Source organism: Phascolarctos cinereus, unplaced genomic scaffold (genome assembly GCF_003287225.1).
Source record: "Phascolarctos cinereus isolate Bilbo 61053 unplaced genomic scaffold, phaCin_HiC Scaffold_4;HRSCAF=312, whole genome shotgun sequence".
NCBI lineage: Eukaryota > Metazoa > Chordata > Mammalia > Diprotodontia > Phascolarctidae > Phascolarctos > Phascolarctos cinereus.
This window is the reverse complement of record NW_027555847.1, coordinates 362,959,866-362,976,231: the sequence shown is the minus strand read 5'-3', so window position 1 is coordinate 362,976,231 and position 16,366 is coordinate 362,959,866. Positions and strand designations below refer to the sequence as shown.

The following is a 16,366-nucleotide window of genomic DNA, read 5'->3' as shown; positions in this document are numbered from 1 at the left end:
TGCCTGAGAGACAGTGGGAACTGAGGCAATTTGGCCAAACTGTGCCCCTTTCTCCACAGGAAGGCAGGGACAGGTAAACACTTAAGAGCTAGAAAGCCCCACCCACATAATAAAGGATTTATATCTAACTGCCTTTGTATGTGTCCTTATCTAGCTTGCTAATTGTTAGTGTACTTAAAGTGTACCTGGGTATTAAAAAGATACTGAGGGTTAGTACATTTGAATAAAAAACTACAACTGTGTTTGCCCTCTTGAATATCAAATAATGTTACCATTAACTACTACTGTTTCCTTTGGATCTCTCAGGTAATTCTGGACAACGGGTAGTTTTCCTGGGCCTACAACATATGTAGTTTTGCCTCTGTCTGATGCCACATTATGGAGGGGTTTTCATGTCCTCAATATTGTTTGTAGAAGTGAATTGGATTTTAAAATGCCATGATTATTCAAGTGAAATTTTCCTTAGACCATTGCCTTTTAATTCCATGTATTTGTTGGCCAACCAATCTTTAAAAAAAAAAAAAGACTAGTGGGATTAGAAATCAAAACTTTTAGAACATGACTTTGTTATCTTTAGATTTTAGACTTGGAAAGGGTCACTCAGAGTCACTGCTCAGTCTTCACGGCTGCATAGTTTTCAAAGCTTCCTCAGCTATGTAGTTCTTGAATGAGAGGCATGCCAAGGTCTTGGCAAATGTGGCGATGACCATGGTCTAAATGGGTCCCCTGGAAAAGCTAAGCTCCTGCTTATTTCAAGTGCCATGCTTTATTAAATAGTATTTCCTCCCATTCTGGGAAGTGTTATTTAAATGCTGATTGTCTCAAAAGACTTATCCATCATTTTAATGTATCCTAAAGAAGTTGAGAGTGAGAGGGATGTGAATTGGATAGGCAGTGTGTTTGTATATGTTTGATTCATGTCCATGAATTAATACTTCCGTAAAGATTGATTATATATCCTAGAGTGGAGCTTTTATGTGTGAAATGAAAATTATTCTCATGCCCTCTTATTGGGAAAATAAATTGATACTAATCTTTGTTAACAACTGCACATTATTTAACTAGCCTAAATCTAGGTTACCATGGAAAGACCTCAGAACTTGGAGGCAAAAGACTTGGAACTTAATTCCCAGCTCTATTGCTTGCTAACTATATAACATTGCAAAGCTTATTTAACCTCTCTGGGTCTCAATTTCCCCATCTGTAAAATCAAGACCACAATGTGGTGCCCACTTCCACAAGGCTCAGCATCAAATGAGATAACATCGAAGTTGCATGTAAATATAATCTGATGATGTTAATGTCTGTATTGCGATTACCAAATTTTTTTTGGTGAGGCAATGGGGGTTAAGTAACTTGCCCAGAGTCACACAGCTAGTAAGTGTTACATATTTGAGACTGAATTTGAACTCAGGTTCTTCTGACTCCAGGGCCAGTGCTCTGTGCACTGCGCCACCTAGCTGCCCCTGAATTTTTTATGTTAGGGTTGCTACTGTAGTCAGCTCTGCTACATTTCTTTGGGGAAGATGATTAGTACAGTCTAGGCAGGGTCTTCAGTTTTATTGTAAAAGACATCATTCATCTTAGTTGCTGCCATTAATCTGATAATATAAAGTTTAAAATCCCTTCAAAAGGAATCAGAATGGGTTGATGTTTTCCCCTTTCCACAATGGAAAACTGGTAACGTCAGGTTTTTATCCTCACTTAGGCATTTAAAAAACATAAGCAACTTTGTTTCTGCAGCTTAGATTGGTTGACAAGAACAAAATACAAGTTCCTGTTCTTTAACCTGAAACAAATTTTCTTAAAAATCTTCCTCATGCTTAGCTTCCTTTTCTTTTTTTTTTTCTTGTTTTTAATGGGAGAGGATCAGTGTAAGTCAACAGGCCATTTGATGGAAAGTCTTTCCAGCATATTTTGAACAGAACATATTTATATTCTCTAAGTGAGAAATCTGTAAGGTAAAGCATGGTTTGTTGGGGGAAATAAAAGTGCTGGGCCAGGGAGTCAAGAGATGTGAGTACTAGTTTTAACCCTGTTCCCTGGATTGAAGTCTCACTTCTGATACATGCTGACTATGTGACTGTAGCAAGTCACTGAATATTTCTGGGCTTCAGTTTCTATATATTTCAAATCAACAAAAGAGAGATTAAGTTTGTGTTTTGTGATGGATACGGAGGGCCTGTGTGTGTGTGTGTGTGTGTGTGTGTGTGTGTGTGTGTGTATGATTAGGGACTGGACCCATGATTTCATCAGTGTTAGCAACTGTAGGTGTGGAAATTCCCTTCATTGATCCAGATCAGCAATTGTTCTGCAATATCTAGTATCAGAGTTCTCTGGGTGGACTGATAGGGTCAATTCAGACTTGCCCAGAGTCACATAGTGATAAAGTATCAGAGACAGTATTTGGACTGAAGTCTTCATGACTCTGAGACCAGCTTTCTATTCACTATATCATGCCCTCCTGAAACTTAAGTGAATTAAAAGTAATTTAATGTTAAGGATATTTTTAGATCTTTCAAACCAATGGAGATGACTCATATGAGATACATACATATTACATAATTGATAATTTTATACTTTATAAATCTGAATAAATTATATTAACCTATGTTGGATTTATATTATATTATGTTATGTTATATTATTTTATATTATATTATCCAGTACTGTACTGGCTGCTAGGAAACACAAGTGGAGTATATAAATTAGCTACACAGATTAGTGATTCCTAAACCAGTTTTGTGGAGGAGTTTTTTCCACTTACGTATGTATCTCTATTGATCTGAAGCTATAGTTACAAGAATTCCAAAATATCCTTAAAATCATATCAATTTAAATTCACTTTAATTTCAGGGGGGAAATATATATACATTTATATACATATGTGCATACACACATACATATACACATATACATACATACCCATATATACATACATGTATATATACTGCCCAAAAGAGAGTATGGTATAGTGGGTAGAAAGCTGGTCCCAGAGTGATAAAGACCTTGGTCTAAGTCCTGCCTCTGACACAGTATAGTTGTGTGCCCATGGACAAGTTATGTGCCCCAGACAGGTTTATAAGGTTGTATGTAACTCACAGAACAATTGTCCATCTGAATAAGTGGAGAGACTTTTCACATTTAGAATTCCCCATAATAATGGAATCATGGGTCTGCCCTCCAGTCTTTCCCTCTGTCTCTGTCTTTCTGTCTATCTGTCTGTTTCTCTTTTATTTGCTCTTGCTTACTTTCATCCTCTTTTCTATCTGCAGTATAACATAGAATGGTGGTATGGGCAGGGAGAGAAGATGGACAAATTGAGCAAGCATCCCTAGAAAATGTAGAAATCACGACCTAAAGTGCTCAGGGGTCTGGAAAGAGTAGCAGCTGGATTGGGATTTGGGCATGTTTTCATTACTTTATGTCCTTTAGAGCTTTTAGAAAAGGATCACATTTTAACCCTCCTGTGGTGTAGTGGCTGCTTTTGAAGTTGTTTTGGAATAAAGAAAACTTTGGTTCAAGTCTCAATTCTGACACATCCTGCCTGTGTAACCTTGGTGGCTTAACTTAACCTCTCAGTCTCTCAAAGACTGTAAGTTATAGTTACAGAGAAGAATGTTGATATACACTGATAGAGGAAGTCCTTCATCAGTGGGACTTGCTTCACCTATACAAATTAAATCATGGGCCAGGGACAAAACAAATATTTTAAGATTTTTCAACCGGGTCCAGTTCTAACTCCCAACTTAATATAATCTTGAATTGGTCCATCCTAAGATTCATCCCATTTATCTCAATGCCAACCCAAGGGTTTGGTGGTATATTATGCGATGACAAACACCAAATGGAATTTCAAAAGTTTGGAAATCAGTTATAAATGTGTCTTAGAATTGTTGGAATGTGGGGGGAGCTAGGTGGCACAGTGGACAGAGCACCGGCCCTGGATTCAGGAGGACCTGAGTACCAATCCAGCCTGAGACACATAACACTTACTAGCTGTGTGACCCTGGGCAAGTCACTTAACCCCATTGCCTAGCTAAAAAAAAAAGAATTGTTGGAATGTTTGTATTCATTCCTCTTTGCATCTTACCACTTGCCCTGTAGCAATTCCAGTGCATCTGACTTTGAGTCTTCCCTCCACCTCCCTCTCTCTTTTCCTTCCTTTTTTATATCCTACTTTTTTTTTTTGTGAGGCAGTTGGGGTTAAGTGACTCACTTGCCTAGGGTCACAGAGCTAGTGAGTTATGTGTCTGAGGCTGGACTTTACCTCAGCTTCTCCTGACTCCAGGGCTGGTGCTCTATCCACTGTGCCACCAAGCTGCCCCTATATCCTACTTTTGAAGTGTTGAAATATTGCTATTTCATCAGTACATGACTTACAAGCCCAATGCTCTTTCTCTGCTTTATTAACAGACAAGAGACGACTTCCTTGGACAAGTGGACGTTCCTCTTAGTCATCTCCCGGTAAGATGGTTGTAATTGACCTGTGTTTTATGTGATGGGAAAAAGTTTTTAATTGAGGCCCTTTGATAAATTGTCTGAATTTTGGGGGAACATTTCTTATACTTTAGTGAGGAATGGAAGGTAGAATGAGAGGAAGAATCAAAGTCTTACTTCCATTTTAGAAAGGTAAGAGAAATTCTCAGCTATAAATGGAGATTTGGTTTATCAATATCAATTACTCCCAAAATTCCAGTCCAATTTTTTTTAACTGCTCTTCTGTATTTCTAGCTAGGCTGTTCTGTGTCCCAGCTATTTTTTCTTTATTATTGTCCCATTTTTCAGTAACCTCTCCCTTGATTCCCAAGAAACTGGGAGATGAGGAGAGATAATAAATTACCTGCCTTTACTCAGACTAGACAGGAAGTATACATCTCATTTTTCCTTTCTCTTGAGATTAGTTTCTCTCTCAGCCTGATTAAGAAGCATAGCAGTTGAGTCTGCATAGTGGTAAGGGATACCACTCAAAGGTTCTGTAAGAAAGAGGACAAGAAGATCTCGATGAAAGAGATGACATGTTGAATTCTAGTCTCCTTCCTCTGTCCTATTCTCCATTCTACTTGTAACACAAAATGGTAGTTTATGTAATGAAGAGTATAGTATAGGACAAAAAAGTCATTGCTTTGGGGAAGTGATGGTTTTGTTACCTTTTAACATCACTAGTCACCCATCATCTTCATTATCATTAGCATCATTTGCAATAACAAGTAAGTAGGTGTAGGTGGAATAGATTTTCCACTAATGAAATGGTTTTAAAACAGCTAATGAGACCTTAGCTACTGGGTTGACTTTGAAGCTCTTCTTACCAGACTGAACATACAGGATGGATGCTACCAATGATGGTTTCTAAAATATCTGAAAGAAATCTGATAGCAAAAACTCTATTAAGAGGCCCTGTTAAGAAAGAAAGGTTTCGTATAGATGATTCTTTTCAAGCAGCACAGCTTGTATAAAAAAAAAAAAACTAAAATGCTCAGGTACAAGCACTGAAGGGGTATGTGTACTTTTGAATATGTGGGGGTTTTTTGGTTTTTTTTTTTTAGTTAAACATATACCTCTTTGAGTGATGGCTATAAAAGGAGACATCCCATAAGAAAATGGTTTCAGTGTTTTAAAGGCCTAATTTGTACATATAATATTTATTATTTATGTATTTTTATTTTTTTTATAACCTTGGGACTACAGTGTGAGATGTAAATTTAATTGATTAAAATATGTATGAATTGATAGGTATGTAGACACAGAACTTCCTAACCTAGGCTTTTTTATTCCAAAAAAATTTTACTAACCACGTTTCGTTATGATTGGTTTCCTTTGTAGTCCTATATATTTCATTTTCTGCATTTGAAGATATTATTCTGAGAAGGGTTTCATGAGATTGCTACATGTTTCAGTGATACACAAAAAAATTTTCAGAACCCCCACTTTAAAAGATCTGTGACTTTACCAGGGTGGATATTTTTTTACTCCAGTACTAGTTGCAGCCTTTCCATGCCTTAGGCTTAGATTATGGTCTTTAGTGAGTTTTGTTATAGCTTTTTGGTGATGAGCTCCTCCTTGCTCAGTCTGGATCTTAGAGAACAGGCCTCTTCAAAGCCTGTCTGTTAAACCTAGCAAAGTTTGTATCCTACTGTGATGAAACATCAGAGTGAGACACTCATGACAGTTTTTATAAACAAACATAAAATCTCTTTGCTATGGATTAATTTGTAGTAGGAGTGGTATAGTTAAGATTGTTCAAGCTGTCCTTTTCTTGGCTAGTACCTAGATTAGGCTCGTGTACTTAGTTGGGGATGTTTAGCAATCAGTCAATTAACCAGCATTAATTGTCTGTAGTAGCAATGCTATGTGCAAAAAACTCCTGGCCCTCCCTCATGGGTCATAAATTCTAATAGGAAAGACAACATGTACATGAGTAGGTGTACACAAGACATGTACAAATCAAATGTCAAGTACCCTTATAGGAGAAGGCATTAGAAGAAGGATTTTTAACCTGCTGCAGAGTCTGTGAACCTTTTATTTATTTATTTTTTAAGTTTTAGTGACTTTCAGCATAATTGATTTTCTTAATATGCTTACATATATTATTTAACACATTCAAAAACATTATTCTGAGTGAGAGTCCACAGGCCTGCCAAAGCAGTCCATGCCACGAAGAAGGTTAAGAACCTCTGTAGTGAAAGATGGAAAGAACAGGAAATCTCTCCCATAGGAGGTGGCACTTGAGAGAAGTCTTGATGGAATCCTGGAATTCTATGAGGAGAGAGGGAGATGGAGAACATCTTTTATTAGGAACGTCAGATTTGGGGGGGGAAAGTCAGAAGAGGAGGCTGATGCTAGGGACAAGGGAGGGATGTGGAAATATGGTTTCAGGGAAAGAAGACATGAAGAAAGCACCCTAAACCTTTATTTATTTAGGAATGCTTGATTGGCCTAAGTTGCTCAGATACCAAGATTGGATCAAGTGGTTCCTGAGGAAAAGAGACATATAAATTCTAAACTAGGTTAGTGTACATTCCCCTCAATCCAAATCTCTACCCTTCTTGGAAAAGGTAAATAATCCCAAAGTAAAAAACCATAAATGCTTCAAACTTATCACCTTTCTATTACCGATTTTCATTTTATCCTGTTCCTCATCTGTAGTCTTGATCTTCATTCCCAATATGCAAAACCACTCAGAAGAGTATATATGTTTGAGGGGATCTTTTTCTTCTTAAATTGGTTTTTTTTTTTGCTTCTTGGTGAGGCAGTCAGAGTTATGTGACTTGCCCAAGGTCACACAGCTATTAAGTGTTATGTGTCTGAGACTGGATTTGAACTCATGTCCTCCTGACTTCAAGGCCAGAGCTCTATACACTGCACCACCTAGCTGCACCCTTAAATTGTTTTTTCAAATGTAAGAATGTACATCAGTGTTTGTGAATTCTGTTTCAACTAAGTAATGAGCTTATCTCTGGGCTAAAGTGATTCACTGTGATGAACGTACTCTTTTCTGAGTACCTTTTGTCTGTGTCCCCAGGGAGCCTTCCAAAGTATCTATACTTTGCCTATTTGGGTACTCACCATACCGTTTTATTTACAACATATCATAGTCTTTTGTATCATATTTCTACCAAGTTGACTGCTATTGAAATTTTAAAAAGAACAAATTATTTCAAGAAAGATAGACTTTTAATTTCTTCTTGCACAATAAAAGATCTCCACCCCCCAAAAGATAATCTAGATTCCTAGATTACTATTCCTAGTAATGAGTTACTTAAAGCATTCTATAAGACAACAGATCAAAATTCAATATTATGAATTATTTTTATTTATTTAAAAGCTTACTTTATGTTTTTTAAAAAGAAGAGTCCTAAGGTTGCAATTCATTGTCTTTTTACAAATAATAGTCAAGTAATATATTTTTCTCTCCCTTGATCAGATACCAAAATAATCTCTCATAGAAATTCTAGTAGTCCATTGGCAGAGTTAGCACTGTGTATCAGCATTTGCAATGTAAAACTCTATATTGCCATTCTTCATAATGAAAGTTTCAAGTTGAACCATGTTTACAATTATAAAGTCACTAGCCCAGAGAAACTTTTCAGAAATGCAAGTGGGACAAGGTGTTCCCACACCTTAATGGGTTCACTTGGGATTAGATTCTTTTGTGAAAGAATGCCGAGTAGTAAGCGTTTTGGCATCTCTGCAGTGGGTTACATGGGTTCTTTGTTAGCCTGCTGTACTAATCACTGGGGACCTGAAACTCATTAGATACTCTGCTAGCCCTTACATACCATTACTTGAGATTCCATTTTGGCATTCTGCCAGTAGATGAAAATGAATTTTAATCTGAAGTGTTATCTATACGTGATCTGAGCTTTGGTGATCTGGAGAGGGGAAAAGACTCACCCACATGGAAATTTATTCTATTCCCTAAACAGCAATAATACAGAGTTGGAATGAGAGGTGACTTTTTTTTCTTTATTAAGAAATTAATTCATTTATTAATAAATTTAAGACATTAGAGTTTTCAAGTGCTGGCAATAGCAGAGGATGGATTTAGAATTGTAAGGGGCCTGAGCAGTCATACAGTCCAACCTCTTTTACCAATGAGAAAACTGAGAAGAGAGGTTAAGGGACTTGCCCAAGGTCATGCAGGTAATAAATAGTAGAAACAGAATCCTGAAGCAGAACCCAGGTCCTCTCTGTACAAATTCAAATTTTTTCCACTTTACTAAGCTGCCTTCCCTCATTGAGATCTTATAATACTAGAAATAGGTCCCATCTTTCTCCTTGTTTTACTTTTCCTCATGTTCACTTTTTTTTAAAGTTATGGATAATGTTTCATTTGTTGAGATATACAGAAGCCATGATTTTGTACAGGAAAAAATCTTAACCACTTAGGTCATATAAAAATGAGAGATATAAATTAAAATTTACTTTTTAAAAAATGACCTTTTATTCTCTACCCCAATGAGATATCTTCTTTAAAATGTCTTTTCTTTTGGGGGTGGGGGTTGGTAGTAATAAGGGGTTCCTATTAGTACATTTAGTTTCTCATAAGAGTCTACAAAACCTAGAGGACAGGATTTATGTTGTGAACCACTTGAGTTTCCAAAACAGAATTGTATGTAGGGGAGATAGAAAAGAATGTGGCAATTGGAAGGTTGACATTTAAACAAACAATAAACAAAAAGGAGAGTACTAGACTGGAGTCTAGCACCAGATTGGAAACTAGTAGGCTGGGGTCTATTACTGGCTTTGCTATTGTGTGTTATGTCTGGGGCTCCCAAACTTACCCCAAGGTTGATGAGGCCTCAGAGTCTCAGTTGCCATATCAGAAATACAACCCTTGGCTGTCTCGAAAGGTCTTTTTGCCAGAAAGCTGACCCCTCCAGCCAGTAGCTACCAAGCACAGCCACAGCACACAAGACAGATGCCCACAGAGATGGAAATAAACACAGCATGTTAGACTTAGATACGATGACTAAAGTATAGTAGATGTACTGCCAACTGCAGTTTTAAACTGTAGACAAAGTTCTCTTGGCACTCTTTTCACCATCCTAAGGGTCCTTGTACTGTTAGAGGTATTCAGAGAAACCATTGTTGTTACCAGAAGAGACATACAGAGAAATCTCTAAGCTCTTGGCAATTCAGACACACTCTTCTGGAATCCCAGAGTCTACCTGTCTGAAGCGCTGTTCACAAACAACTGAAATCTGCCACAATGGTTTCATAGTAGTGACCAGGCTGTTAAGTGTCAGGATGAGTTTCCTTTTCTTCTTGTTCTTTAAACATTCCCACCAGATACTGCCCATCATGGCAGTGCAGCACAGTAGTAATGGGAGAATGTGGATGCTCTTCTTGATGAGGTCTAGAGGTTTACGGGTGCTGGGACCCTGATATCATGACACACAGGTCCTGTCCAAAAGAATTCAACCCAAGCCTTCTTTCTGCTGAAGACATGATTTATTAAAGATCTGCCATATTAGCCAGACTCTTAAGGAATCTGAGCATCTGTGAACTATTGGTTAGATTATAAAAATTTGAGCAGTGGCTAGATTTTAAGAATCTGAGCATCTTAAAGGAGACAAGATGGACCTGATATACAGAAAGACTGGGAGGGATCTAGGAGTGGCCAAGTAGTTTGGGGTGACTGGAGGAGGGGTCTAAGGAGGATCTGGATGGGAGTGGCCAGAAAGCTGGGGTGAACTGAATGCCTAGGACCCAGACCACATGCCCAAGGGAGAATGGAGCCTGTCTAGGATTAAGGATGGGAAATGGCCTGGGGCCATAGGGAGGTAAGACAATGGAGGACTAGGCTAGGTTAAGGATAACATTGGGAGATAGGGTTTAGCCACAGTGAAAGACCAGTTGATGGTATTATAGCTTCAGGTGAACACCAGAGATTTGTCCAGGTGGGAAAGGCCAGAGTTCCTTTTTGGGGTCTCGATCCCATCCTCATCATTCTTACCATATAGTGTTGATCTAGCTCCCTGCTCTGAGCTTTGTCATCCCCTGGCAGTTGTGCTAACCTGAGTGACCCTCAAATGTATGTCATTTGACCTCCTTTGGCTTTAGTTGCCTAAGAGTAAATGAGAGAATTGATCTCTATAATCTCTAGGATCATTTCCAGCTTTATAATTCTTTTATGCTATTTTATACTTCTATTTGTCAACTCTTCCACAGAATTAATTTAAATAAACAGGAAGAACTTAGTATACTTGGCTCCATATTATGTTCTAATCAGGTTCTAGCAGAGGAATACAAGAGAGATGTTAACCTAATAAATAAGTTGAATATTTGTATTTCTTATTTTGTATGTTAGCTCCTCATTTGTTTCTGATACATTGTTTTCTGCTCAAGTTTTTTTGCCCGCATTCTTTCTTTTCTTTTTTTTTTCTTTTCGGTGAGGCAGTGGAGTTAGTGACTTACCCAGGGTCACACAGCTAGGAAGTGTTAAATGTCTGAGGCTGGATTTGAACTCAGGTCCTCCTGACTCCAAGGCCAGAGCTCTATTCACTGTACCACCTAGCTGTCCCCTTTTGCTCAAATTCTAAGGAAACTATTCTGAATTCTTGTTAAATAACATTTTTTCCTTTTAGTGTTGAAGGGGCCTCGACTAAAGTCCTAGTTCTTGCTGTTTCTTCATGGAATGTGGGTGATTCTTGCTTCTCAGAGGCTATCTATTCCCATGGAGTATAACCTCTAATTGGTTCTCTTAAACTGAAAAGTCTTCATGTATAGATCTAACGGTTATCAAAGGAACAACCTACCTCAATATTAGAGGCTCGTCAACAAGACTGTCTACTGGGTCATGCATATGTTGGTCACCGTGGTTCATGGAACCATTTGCTTGGGTGTGGTGGCATTGCAATTTATTTCAGTAGAGTAACATGGTCAGACTTCAGCATTAGGAAGATTATTTTGGGAGCTGTGTGGTAGATGGATTGGAGGTGGGAGATATTGGAAACAGGGAAAGAATAGTTAGGAGGCAATTAATTATATTAGTCTAAGGCAAGAGGTGATTAGCACCTGAACTAAGGTGGAAGTATTGTAAGCGAGAGGTGTTGTAAGTTGGAGACAGATCCAAGTTTGTTAGAGGTACAATTGACAAGATTTGGCAACTGATTGGATATGAGGTATGAGGGAGAGAGGGATTATGGTTAAATTTTAGAGCCTCAGTAACAGAGGGGGTATTACAGCCATCAATAGAAAATTGGAAAGCTGGAAGTTACCCAAGGTAGCTTTAATTGCAAGTAGGCATGATGGTTTGTTATTGGCCACTAAAATGCTGAAGTTTATCAGCTATGTTATATTGAGATCTGTATCCTATTATTAAAAAATGCAGCTGGCAGTTTATGTACAATAATTAGACATTGTGTCTTTGTCTAATATCTACTGTTGGAATTAATTTTGGGGGCCTCAAATAGACAATGTCAGTAGTGATATTAATAGATCTAACTTAGGTAGTCTCCTGGTGAGGTCTTGGCTATTGTTTCTAAATGTAGGGAAATCAACCACATTTATATACTTACAATGTTTTATAATAGGAAAATTCACGATCTAGCTTAATAGGTCAAAAATGTAAAGACTGTCAATTTTCAAACCTAATTTGCTTCTCATTGTCTATAGACTGAAGACCCAACCATGGAACGACCCTATACATTTAAGGATTTCCTCCTCCGACCAAGAAGGTAAGGGCTTATTTTTGTTGTTTTACATGTATGCAGATTTCAAGTTTATTTAAATTTTACTTTTTCACACAAGTAAATATAGTCCACAAAAAGCACACTTGTACCCATACTTTTGGTAATTTGTCTTTTCTCCCTATTATATAGTCATAAATCCCGGGTAAAAGGCTTCTTACGATTGAAAATGGCATATATGCCAAAGAATGGAGGACAAGATGAAGAAAATAATGATCAGAGGGAAGATTTAGAGGTAAGACCCCTTTGCTTTATGTTTTCTCTATTGTTGTTTAATAATAATAAAATAGCTAAAGTGAATTTTAGGTTTTTTTCGGAATACCTTATTTCAGAAATATGAACAAACATATTGGCATCCATCTGTTGGAATTAATGGTGGCTACCACGTTCAGACATTTTAATGAGGATATGTTACAGTTCATTGTAGCCTGCATTGTTTATAAAATGTAAATATTCACCACAAACATTTCTAATGTTTTTCTTCTAACAAAGATAAGAAGTGTTGTTAAGTATAGAACTGGGAGTGAAGGAATTATTTTAGAATTGCTTGCATCTGCAAGTTTTTATATTGTTTTCTTGTACTATGTTACTACATTTGTGGCATAGTGGATTCAGTACTGGACTTAGAGTCACAAAGACCCAAATTCACATCTTCCTTCGCATACTTACTATGTAAACCCCTGCCAGCCTCAATCTCATCATCACCTGTAAAATGAAAATAATGACAGCTACTTCACAGGTTGTTGTGAAGATCAAGTGATATAATACATGTGTTGTTGTTCAGTCATTTCAGTGGTGTCTGACACTTCATGACCCCATTTGGAGTTTTCTTGGCAAAGATACCAGAATAGTTTGTTATTTCCTTCTCCAGCTCATTTTACAGATGAGGAAACAGAGGCAAATAGGGTTAAGTGATTTGCCCAGGGGCACAAAGTTAGTTAGTATCTGAGGCTGAAAGATGAATCTTTCTTACTCCAGGCCTGGCACTCTATCTACTGAGCCACCTAACTGCCCATATAATACATATAAAGTGCTTTTAAAGCCTTCAAGATCCATATAAATGCTAGTTGTTGTTGTTATTGAATATAAAGGGAAGATAAAAACATAATGAGCCGTGTCTGACCAAGTGACTAAATCTTGAGTTTAGGCAGTGCCCCTTTGGACATCAAATAATTTCAAAACTTTGTAGAGTTTACTCAGTTACTTGTGCCAATGAAGTTAATACATTTTTTGGTAACAAAATGTACATTTGTATCAGATAATTTTGTTGTTGTTTGCCAATCACACATTGTAATCATAAAAAGAACTTACATTTAGAGAGCTTTTTTAAATTTCAAAGCATTTTGATACATTATCTCATTAATGCCTCCTTATTGCTCTAGCTGAAATTAAATGCTATCTTGACTGTAAATACGATTTTTAAAAACCAAATAGCTCTTATATTTTATAAAGAAGAGTTAACCTTTAAATTTTAATGTAGCCTACCATGAACAATTGAATAGTTTTTCACTATGAATTTCTTTCTTTCTTTTTTAAGACAGGGTTACCCAGGTTTTGCTCCTTCTCACCCCTATAAGGGATTTGGAAAGCTACCCTTTTCGTTTAATTCCATCATGACTTGAAGATTTATCCCTTTTAAAATCCCCTCTAACCTTTGGGATTCATTCAGAGTATCTAGAAGCATTAGAAAATCTCTCCCAAGTTTCTCGTTCATTTGGCACCCACATGTGAGAATGCATTAGATGACCTTTCCCTAGAAAAAACCATTTTGGAATTAACTGTCCTGATGAATTTTTCTTTGCTTTCTCATTTTTTTGGGTGGAGAGGGGAATGAGAGGATATGATGAGGAGGAATAGGGTGGGTCCACCAATGCCTTCCCGTTATCCACTAAGAGCATTTTACCTTTTTCTATGCTTTTACATCTTGAAAAGACTCTCTGAGTCCTGTTTTGTTAGGCAATTATTCCTCTGCTTCTGACGGTGGATGTTAATCAAGGCCTAACTATTACTTGGTTTGCCATTTGTATGCAGCTGTTGTATTATGTGAATAATGTTCACATAATACAACACATTAACAGACCCCTCAGACTGAAAAGCCAAGTTTTGGGCAATATTTCACTCACAAACTTTCATCTCTATGTATAGTATATGAGGAGAAAAATGTACAAGTGGGTGGTAGACTGCTCTTAATTTCAAGACACCATAAGCAGTCAGCATATTTTCATTTATTATTTTAAATCCACTAATTTTTTACACTCTTCTACTCGTCTGATGGCAGTAACCAACATATTAATAATTTTACAGTGATTTTACTCTGGGATATTAGGAAAGGAATACTTAATGCTGAAAATATGTATTGTAAAATGTAATTTTAGCTCTAAGGCAAGGCAGCCTGATTGTATGGAGGCAATGTCATTAGAATAAAGGGAGACAAGCATCAGTTCCCGATCTACATCTGGCTCCAGGGATGAAGAGAAGCCAGCCATGAGTGTGGTAGCTCCTTACCTAGAAAAAAATAATATTAAGCCTGGAATATATCTATTCCTGGCCTTACCACTGATTCATTTTAACCCATGATAAGATTTCAGGCAAATCACTGACATCTGCAAAATGGAGATCTTTTTCATCATTTCATTCATCATTTAAAGATGTTAGAATATGTATGCCTATCATAAAACAAACCCATGGATGTCATGTTAGTGAAGCTCTGATGAAAGCCATATAGGCCTTTAAAAGAAAAATCACATACAAGGTGCAACAATGAAATAATGAGAATGATTTTTTAAACAATTACATATGATTACTTTAAAATACTTCAAAATAGTTGGAAGATTATTATTATTATTATTCCATTTATTCTAATGAAGCTGTTATTACTTAAAACATTTCTGGCATTTCCCTTTTGGGATGGCCTTCAGAATCTGTAGCAATTTATTAAAATCCTCTTTTGTTGAGATAAGTTATAAGTAAGCGCCAGAATACCTGTGGTCTTGCCTAAGGCCCTCCCCACTGCTGGCTGTGTGAGGTTGGGAAGTTATTGCTCTTTTCTATAAAATGAAAGAAGTAGATTAGATAATTCCTATGGTTCCTTGCAGCTTTAAAATTACTACAAATTTATGTTTCATAATCTCAACCGGGCCCTCACCCTCACTTCAGTAAGGCAATCATTTTTCACCTCCTTAATCAATTTATTATCCCACTCACTGCAAGAACTGTTCATCCATTCTCATCTCTCCTTGATCTCTCCTAATCAAACTTTCCTTAATACTTTCAGCAAATTGCCTTTCTTTTTTTGAGAAGTATGAATCATGATTTTCCACTACTGTCTTTGTTCTTCTCCCCTTCCATCACTTAGATGTCTTCCCCCATTGTCTTCCCTTCACCTCTGTCTTTCATGTTTTTCTTTTTTGCCAAGGCAACCCCATCTATACATACCTTTGATCCCGTTCCATCCCATCTTCTCCAACATATTGCCCCCCCCTGTCATCCTCTCAATCATTTTTTTTTGGGGGGGGTGGTTTAGGCAATTAGGGTTAAGTGACTTGCCCAGAGTCACACAGCCAGTAAGTGTCAAGTGTTTGGTCTGAGGCCGGATTATGAACTCAGGTCCTCCTGACTTCAGGGCCGGTACTCTATCCACTGCGCCACCTAGCTGCCCCCACTCTCAATCATTTTTAACCTTTCTCTACTTGCTGCTTTCAAACATGCTCGCTTCTCCTCTATCATTAAGAACCCTCACTACCATCCCTGCTAACTTCCATCCTATATCTCTTACCCTTCTTTGCTAAACTCCTTGACAAATCCATCTACAGTAGATACCTTCACTTCTCCTCTCACTTTCTTCTAAACTATCCACAATATGGTTTCTGGATTCATCATCATTCAACTGAAACTGCCCTCCACAAAATTACCAATGTTCTCTTAATTTTTTTCTTCTTTTTTTTTTGTTGGGCAATAGGGGTTAAGTGACTTGCCCAGGGTCACACAGCTAGTAAGTATTATATGTCTAAGGCCAGTTTTGAATTCAGGTCCTCCTGAATCCATGGCCGGTGCTCTATCCACTGAGTCACCTAGTTGCCGCAAACACAGCTAATGTTCTCTTAAGTGCCAGAGAAAATGGCCTTTTCCTTCATCCTCCTCCTTCTTGTTTGATCTTCAGTATTGATGTGGCT

At 37.4% G+C, this 16,366-nt stretch overlaps 1 protein-coding gene across 7 annotated transcripts in view; it reads left to right on the top strand.

The window, feature by feature from the left end:
- The window catches only part of NEDD4L (NEDD4 like E3 ubiquitin protein ligase), a 453,729-nt gene that overhangs the window by 341,424 nt on the left and 95,939 nt on the right, over positions 1-16,366 (top strand). For all 7 annotated transcript variants that reach the window (XM_078153241.1, XM_020994788.2, XM_020994798.2 and 4 more), the window contains 3 exons: positions 4,417-4,467; positions 12,121-12,182; positions 12,327-12,429. In XM_078153241.1, coding sequence (XP_078009367.1) covers positions 4,417-4,467; positions 12,121-12,182; positions 12,327-12,429 — 216 coding nt within the window. The remainder of the gene's footprint in view (positions 1-4,416; positions 4,468-12,120; positions 12,183-12,326; positions 12,430-16,366) is intronic.